Below are 8106 nucleotides of genomic sequence, written 5' to 3'. Positions count from 1 at the left end.
ATAGGACAAAATAGACACATAAATATGTAATACTGCAGAATAGTGGGGAAAAAAAAATCAGTATTAGGTCATCCGATTTGATCAGTTAATTCTAGATCACTTAATGTCATTTTGCCCCCCTCCCTGTTTTTTGTATTTAATGCCTCATACTGCACGACAAGAGTATGGCTTATAGATACGTGGTTATAGCTGAACCCTGCATCAAGGAACAAGTCAATTGTTCTGTGGATTCACTAGGTATTTTTTGCTGTCAATCTTATCACCAAAACAGGGCATCAAATACCAAATCACAGCACCAAGCAGTAAGACAGCCTATTTCATTCCATCGGCTTCAAAAAGTTCCTGTACCTCAAATGAGCCTGTAATGAATAGCATGCAAGACATTACAGAATTGAAGAAAGCAACCTTTATTACTGCAACTCCAGAACTAAATTCTGTTTGAAGAGGTACATGCCCCCTTATAACAGTACCTTTTACTATGTAAAGTCGAAACATCAAGACTATGCAAGGCCTATACCTTTATGCAAGCACTTATTTATAAATCCCTTGCTGACTGCTTAAAACTAAGGTAAGGAGGCTTCTGAAAAGAGCAACTAGAATTTGCGCCAGCACTCTAAAGCTTTAAAGTAGCAAACATTTGGAAAACACTAACTGTACGGTCTTCACTGAAACAGATGGTTTCCATTAAATTCAAAAAAAAACCATAAAAATAAAAATATCATTTAAAGCCTCAGATCCTAAACACAACTATTTTTGATGCATATTTTCAAAGGAGTTGACCTCTTTGGCAGAGGACAATTTGGCTTTCTTTCAGCCTATTTTATGAAAACATGTTATCCAAATCCTACTTGTATTGCTGTGTTCACATCACCCTCTAGTGATTGTTCAATTACATTTAATAGCATGACTCCTCTCCTTTAATGTTGAACATTATGTACAGAAAGGGTTTACTGAAGGTATTACCTTTAAAGCAGATCCAGTTTCTAACTGTGCCTTACATGCATTACATTTGTTCCACATCCCTTACTATCTTCTCAGTTTCCAGAAATTTAGTCACCTACTCCGAACACATCTTTAGACTCAAGAGTTCAGTGCACATCCTGTACCTAAGCACACAAATCCCACTTTTAATACCCCTCTAGCAATTAATTCTTCAGAATTTAATATACTTAGAAGCTTTGAGAAGAACATCCAAGAGGTACCTATCTTCGAAGGTCTGCCAAGTAAAAAAGCCTTTAACATCCACAAGACTTCAGAAACTATTATTTCAGAAGAAATTACTGCTTTTCACCATCCTAGTCTAACACCACTAGTTCACATATGCTTAAGAAGAAACTGAAGCACCTACCCTTTCACAAGGGCTACTGCTTATTGATTCCAGTTACTACAGTGAAGGCAGAAACACCACAGCACAAGGTACTGAAAATTTACTGTACAGATAAAAGTGTGATGCTCCTGAATGCAGAATACAGCAACCTCACTAGTCCAAGACTCAGGCTGTAGTCCCCTTCCAAACACTTTAACTTCTCAGGGTTTTTTGGTTTTACCAAAAACACTAGAAATGCCCTGTGTTAAAATATGCTACCTTAGTACAAAGGCAATTACTGTACTTAGATAATAATCAAGTCAGAGCCTTCATCAGTTCAGCTGCTAGAGCCACACAGTCTGTTTCAAGTATAAAACTTCTATTTTGCTTGCTACTCAAAACACCTGCACCAGAATGCCCATACTTCTAGCATAGAGCATGCCTCACGCAGCCACTATTCCAATCTTAATGACTTCTTTAACACTACCAGATGAAAACTAAATGTATATTGCAGTTTGCAGACCAGAGGCAGATCCTAGAGCCTGTCCTCACAACACAGGAACAAGGGACGTGACTGACTGACCCCCTCATTAGCAAAAATCTTCACTGTGGAAGTATACAGCTCTGAGTGTCTGTCTACATGTTTTGCCCTCCCTTCAGCTCCTTCTACAGGTCTACATAATACAGGTAATGAAACACGCAGAACTTAAAGGACCTTCCAAACCACAGTTTGAACACCAGGTGACTAAAGCATACCTATCTCCATGAACTTACACTGCCTGCTTAGAATTAGGTTATACTACTACCTGCAGAAAGCTCTGATTCACTTAAAATTGATACTCAAAACAGGAGTCATTTAATTATGAAAAGATTTTAATATAGTGCCAGCAATGCACCAATCTTGAATTTCTCAACCTTTACAAAATGGTAGCTTCCAAATCAAAATTAAAGGGCAAACCAGCATTATATTGTTTATTTGATGTTAATTCCAGATGAACATATTCTTTCCAGAGCAGTTCTTCATAGAATAATGTAGTCTGTAAAGAGAAAGATATATCAATGCCACATAATTAAAACAATTGTTACAGTCATACCTTTACAAAACCTGGCTCCCAAACAAGCGAACCACACTGCCTTTCTTGAAAGAACACGGGGTTCAAAATTTCACTGTTGTGAAAACAAATGAGAGCCTGTATTACAGCATTTCTGCAGAAGAGTTCAACAAGCTCCAACTGCTTTGACAACTCCATGTTTGAGACATTATACTCAATCTATCAGCTCCGAGTTTAATTTTATTTAAACTGAGTCATTCAGACCATTTGTAGTAAACCCAGAGTTTTGTCTGTGACAATTACTGCCCTCAACATGTCCAACTCACTTATGATTCTGCAGAAAAGACATAAAAATATAGTCTAAGACTTGTCTACAAGTGTGATTTATTAAATAGGGAATTTACTTAAGTACCTATAAGAAATTTGTGCTCAAAATAGAAATCATACTACTTCAAACTATCTGAGATAATAAAAACCAGGGTTCACTATCCTTTCCTTAGCATACCTACATCAGTGTTGGAAAAATGTAAGCCTTGTTTACAATAAAACTAAATAATCAACAGTTTTAGCAACAATATATCTAAACTGCCCAATTTATTATTTCAGGCTTTATACTAATCAGTTATTTCATGCAAGTGGAAGCCACATAAAGTATCAACTCTGTAGTAAGCACAGTGAGTACTTAAACTCTTACACTGGTCTCTGTATCAGCACAAGTACCATGGTCTTTGCAGAAATCAATTAGACCTGTGTCATTGTAATGACTACAGACTACTCAACGTCTACCCTTACCAAAGCATTTTAAAGTCATACCTGTTGTCCATTTTCCATCTGAAGGATGTTCATTTACTGAAAAAGAAATGACATTAATTAGAGAATAGTTTAATCTAAATCCTACTACTGCAGAAGATGGAGCTTTGAGGCCTTTTATGGACACTAACAATATGATTTTTTCAATTATTACAGTGGAATGTCACAGGAAAACCTCACAGTTTTGACATTGTAGAGAGGCTGAAGACTTAGATTTCACACACTCCCTCAAACTCAAGATAGGACCTAGCAATAGTGTTTAGAGCTTAAATAATGCTCAGAATGCAACTGCATGTTCAATTATACCTACAGGCTGCAATGGCTTAAAATGCCTATCTATCCACACTTCTGTTTGATCAAGCTGGTTTTAAAAAACATTTCTGACTGGGAGGCTCTCATGTCAAGACAGTCATAACTACAGTAGTGACATTAAAAGGTAGGGAAGGGTTTGGGTTTTTTGCATTTCAATATTCCAGAGTATATGGGTCACTGCTCTGAATACAAACGCTACATTCACATCTACTTGCTGCAAACTTACACGAGTGTTCTGCAAACCCTAGAGCTACGTAACATTTTAGGTAACACAAACTACTTTAAAATACTTTTCTTGAAACTACAGGGGAATGGGAATTCTGAAGTAGTAAGTGGAAGGAGACACCAAAGAAAAACTTTAACAGTCAGACATCAGCACAGTCAATGTCTGACTTAAAAGTTCAAGAAAAACTATTAAAATACAATTCACCATTTCAACAGTTTTCATGTCTATGTGGTAGTTAACTCTTGCAAGAACACAGTCTTGCCTGAAGACATCTCATAAACAAGTGCCTACACATTTCCAAGATAAACAGTTTTCAGACTACAGATGGAGTCCAAAACACACTCCTGGACTCCTATTAAAAAATCCTCCACATGGCCATGATAAAGGAGGTCACACCATTTTGTTTAAACACGCATTTTTCGAAGACAAAGCTTTAACATGCAAGTGGATTGCACAAGCTTTTTTCTGGGATACAGCACACAACTTCTCTCAATCACGCTTTCCAGAAAGCACATAAATTATCTTTAATTTAATGTGAGGACAGAAAGACTATCAAAAATTGTAAACAAGATCTAAGCCATGCAACTAAAAGATCATTTTCAAAGACATTAAAAAAGCCTCCAATCAAAGCACAACTCACTACAGAGATTACATGCTAGTTTCAGAAGCACTTGATACAGAAGCCGTATCTGCTCTATAATTATTGCAATGCTGATCTTAAATTTCTGAAGTCTTTATATGGTTTAAGATCATTTCGATGAACTGGACTGGCTTCAGTAATTCAAGGACAGTCATTTGACCATTCTGCATTAACGCTCAAGAACAGCTACCTTCGAATGCAAAAGTTCAAAGTGCGGAAGCTCCTCCATACTACCAGTATCAGTGCAAGATTAAAGTACTCCCTTGACATTGACAAGAGGGTGTGTATTAGTGTTACTACTATACTAAGTGCTAATTTCTGCTGTTATACTGTAAGCACTTGCATAACTTTAAAACCATATTAAAGTAGAAAGGAAAAAGTCTCCAAATCTTATCTAGCATAGAAGTTCTCTCATCTAGCAGTTTGCACTGGTTTATTTCCATCCAGTGATGGCAAGAATTTCACTTAGACCTTAAGAATACAATTTCAGAGACTTCCAATTTCACTGTAATTTGTCTTAACTTGGAATACTGCGGGGCAATAGTTAAACAAATTTAATGCTGACAATTGTCTTGTTTCCAGTCATCATCTCAAATGCACTAAACTGCGATGTGAGTTAGTTCTCGTAACGATGCACATCTACTTTCACACAAAAGGTCGAGTTACACATGCAACGGCACTGTACTACTTTGAATCAGAACCTGGGGCATTCTAAACCAATGCCTCAAATCAGTAGCTTTGAGTTTCCTGGATTTCTTCTCACCGAGAATTCCTTATTTTAATGTTGTTTCACTACTTTCAGAAAGTCTTGTTCACTACAAGCCAAATCTTATTTCTAGGTTGCACAGGATAAAGCTCATATGTGGTTATGTGAACCCTTACAGGACAGAAGCAAGTTTAAAGCAAACATGCACGTATGCAAGGCAGTACAGTGCTTTGATCAAAAGGATGGACACACATTTCACTGATGTACAATTCAGTCACCACATCCATGCTCTTTTTCAGTACCTGCTAGATACTTCATTTCTGATGGAGAATTCCAAGAAAGTAGAGAAAAAGCAAAGGTGAGGATTATGAAAATTCAAGATATCAAGGCATTTAAGCAGCTACAGAAATAAGGATCAAAACACATCACTCTCTCTCCTCATTAAAACACTTTTAAAAACCTACTTAGCTGCACAGCTTACTCAGTATTTTTCAGACAACGAAAGGTGCTAAGAAAATTACTGTCTTTACATTCAGGCTACTTTGGGTGGGCTTTTTGTTTAATGATTGAGGAACTCTGCTTCCCTCCAAGCTACTTGTATCAAGTTCCAGCCACAGCACAGGAAGGTCTCACCAGAGGGTAACTCCACTTAAACCCAGGATAAAGGTGGCATTCTACCTTTTTTTATCTATATACAGTCCTCACTGCCTACATCACCATATTATTCTTAACAAAATCTTCTCTGTAAGTAACACCAGAAATAGCAGTGGTGGAATAAGCACGAGAGTAACTTGCAGTGGAGTAACTTGGTGGAATAAGCATTATATATCTAGGTAGTCTGAATAACTAGTGTTAAGATTATCTAATGTGTATATTGTAAGACTAAGTTATGTGATCAGAGCAATACTGTTAGATTTATGAAAGTTTAACTTTAGCTCAAGTGACACATAAAAATCACATAAGAAGCACTGTTTTGTGTTATATCAACTAAGCTTGCAGCAGTGAGGAGCAAAACTAAGCTACTGAGCTGATTAACTATACGACACCACACAGATTACCTTCTGTTATCCAGTAGAACAGGTAAAAGAAATGGAAGAAAAATAATATTAATGTGTTGAAGAATTTCTGATCAACATTTCACAGGCAACACACCCACTCTAGCTTAAAGATATTCTCATCCTACCTTCTTGCCAGCACCAACATTTGCCTTGGCTGTTCCCCTCACTTTCTTCATTCTGTTCTTACGCTCCTTTCGCTGCTTCCTGGAAGTCTTCTTCTTTTCATACAAGCCATGCTATTAAAAAACAGTTAAAAGTTGCATTTAACATTGCTTCACTGATACCAACTGAATTTAAGTTCCACTTCTCAACTCTTCAAATACTTTTCCAATTTAAAATTTCAATTAAATAGTGAGACAAATTCACTACCTTAATGAGCTACTCGACACAGAATAGAAGCACTGAAGTAGCACATGGATCAGCCTCATCTCTCATACTTCTTCAAGACCCTTAATAGGGGTCAGTTATTTATTACTACTAAACAACACTGGTAACATCAGGTTTGCCTTCCCAATTCCCCTATAGTACACAATAAAGAAAAATTAGCCTTTACTGCAAGCAGAAACTAACCTATGCTATTTTAAGAACTCCTGTATAACTCCAAATGCACCAACAGTACTTTCACAAAGCTTCAGCTTTTACATCTGCACATCATGAATGACTAAAAACTTCAAATCCATCCTAACTGTTCTCAAGTTACTGGAAAAGAACCTACCCTGGCAAGCCTGTGCTTTGGTTCATTTTTCTTTGCATAGTCCAGGGAATCATAGATCATGCCAAAGCCGGTTGTCTTGCCACCACCAAAGTGAGTTCTGAAGCCAAAGACGAAAATTACATCAGGGGTTGTCTTGTACATTTTTGCCAGCTTTTCCCTGATTTCTGTTTTGGGGACTGTGGCCTTCCCAGGATGAAGAACATCAATCACCTAAGAAGAAAGGTTTACAAGTTCCATAAAAGGTTACTATCCAGTACAACAGCCACATGCTACAGCCCCACCACAAGCTTAACACTTAAACTACTTTACCTTAGGCGCGTTATTAGTTTGATACAAAAACATTCTTAAGATTCCTGCTTCACAGGATAACTTAAACTGGAAAAGGCCTTTAAGAACATCTAACCAACCACTGCCAAGTCCACCACTAAACCATGTCATTAAGTGCCATATCTACATGTATTTTAAATACCTCCACGGATGGTGACTCCACCACTTCCCTGGGTAGCCAGTTCCAATTCTTGACAACCCCATCAGTCAAGAAACTTTTCCTAATATCCAGTTTACACCTTCCCTGGCACAACTTCAAATGACAATACAGATCTCTAGATCATCAAGACTTACTCTCACTATATATCACCATATTTAAACCTATAAACTCTAACAAGAATTCTGGAGGTTTTAAGGGCCCCTTATTTACAATGGCTAAAAACCCACCTGCAGCCCAAAATCAACAGACATATAATTAAAGACAAATTTCTGTATTATTTTACCATCTGCTTGCGCTGAAGAAGCCTGTTTGTCATGAACTTCCTGGTTCTGATGGTCACCGTGTCATTCTGCAAAAGATGATAAAGCAAAACAAAGCAACAGTTACACATGCAATCCAAGCTTAGTAAAGAGGTACAGCAACAGCCAGTAGCCTTTCAGAATAGATACTGACAGTAAACTAATAACCAAAGATGGACTGATCCTGGGCTACCAAAAACACCTATACACTGAAAACCTGGCAAACTCACCTCCACTTTCCAGGCAATACAGCAACTACCATGCTGAAAATCTGCAGCAGCTTTTAATGAAGCACAGAGATTACAAGCCCAAGCAACACAGCATCATACATAAGTTTCCTTAACAAACCTATGTGGTACTACTTCCTTAATGCAGGAATTACCTAAAAAAACTTTGTAAGTTATTGTTTCCGTAATGCTTTCAAACAATAGGCATAAAATTAAGTGGAGTATGATAGGTACATAAAAATACACGAGTGCTTTTAACACTGAAAGA

At 37.3% G+C, this 8106-nt stretch overlaps 1 protein-coding gene across 2 annotated transcripts; it reads right to left on the bottom strand.

The window, feature by feature from the left end:
* Positions 1 to 2161: 2161 nt before the first annotated feature.
* RPS24 (ribosomal protein S24) lies at positions 2162 to 7752 on the bottom strand. Of its 2 annotated transcripts, XM_062613282.1 has the most exons (6): positions 7596 to 7752; positions 6826 to 7035; positions 6236 to 6346; positions 5355 to 5372; positions 3172 to 3207; positions 2162 to 2343 (listed from the first exon to the last, which is right to left on the bottom strand). In XM_062613282.1, exons 1-4 carry the CDS (start codon positions 7701 to 7703, stop codon positions 5367 to 5369), a joined length of 435 nt encoding a protein of 144 aa, XP_062469266.1. In that variant the 5' UTR covers positions 7704 to 7752; the 3' UTR covers positions 2162 to 2343; positions 3172 to 3207; positions 5355 to 5366. The 2 variants fall into 2 exon arrangements, with proteins under 2 accessions (XP_062469266.1, XP_062469275.1); XM_062613291.1 differs by lacking the exon at positions 5355 to 5372.
* Between the last annotated feature and the right edge of the window lie 354 nt (positions 7753 to 8106).

The sequence above is a fragment of the Pezoporus occidentalis genome, unplaced genomic scaffold (assembly GCF_034315485.1).
Source record: "Pezoporus occidentalis ecotype Australia unplaced genomic scaffold, CSIRO_AGI_Poc_V1 ctg101, whole genome shotgun sequence".
Taxonomy (NCBI): Eukaryota; Metazoa; Chordata; class Aves; order Psittaciformes; family Psittacidae; genus Pezoporus; species Pezoporus occidentalis.
The sequence above is the reverse complement of the archived record's forward strand: the minus strand, read 5'-3'. Positions and strand labels throughout refer to the sequence as shown.

What these genes read in the sequence shown, in the direction of transcription:
- RPS24 (XM_062613282.1), bottom strand. Translation starts at nt 7,703, where the DNA reads ATGTGTAACTGTTGCTTTGTTTTGCTTTATCATCTTTTGCAGAATGAC. An exon ending in TTCTTCAGCGCAAGCAGATG is followed by an intron (nt 7,036 to 7,595) that starts GTAAAATAATAC and finishes CTTTCTTCTTAG; the next exon opens with GTGATTGATGTTCTTCATCC. An exon ending in CAAAGCACAGGCTTGCCAGG is followed by an intron (nt 6,347 to 6,825) that starts GTAGGTTCTTTT and finishes GTTTTTTAATAG; the next exon opens with CATGGCTTGTATGAAAAGAA.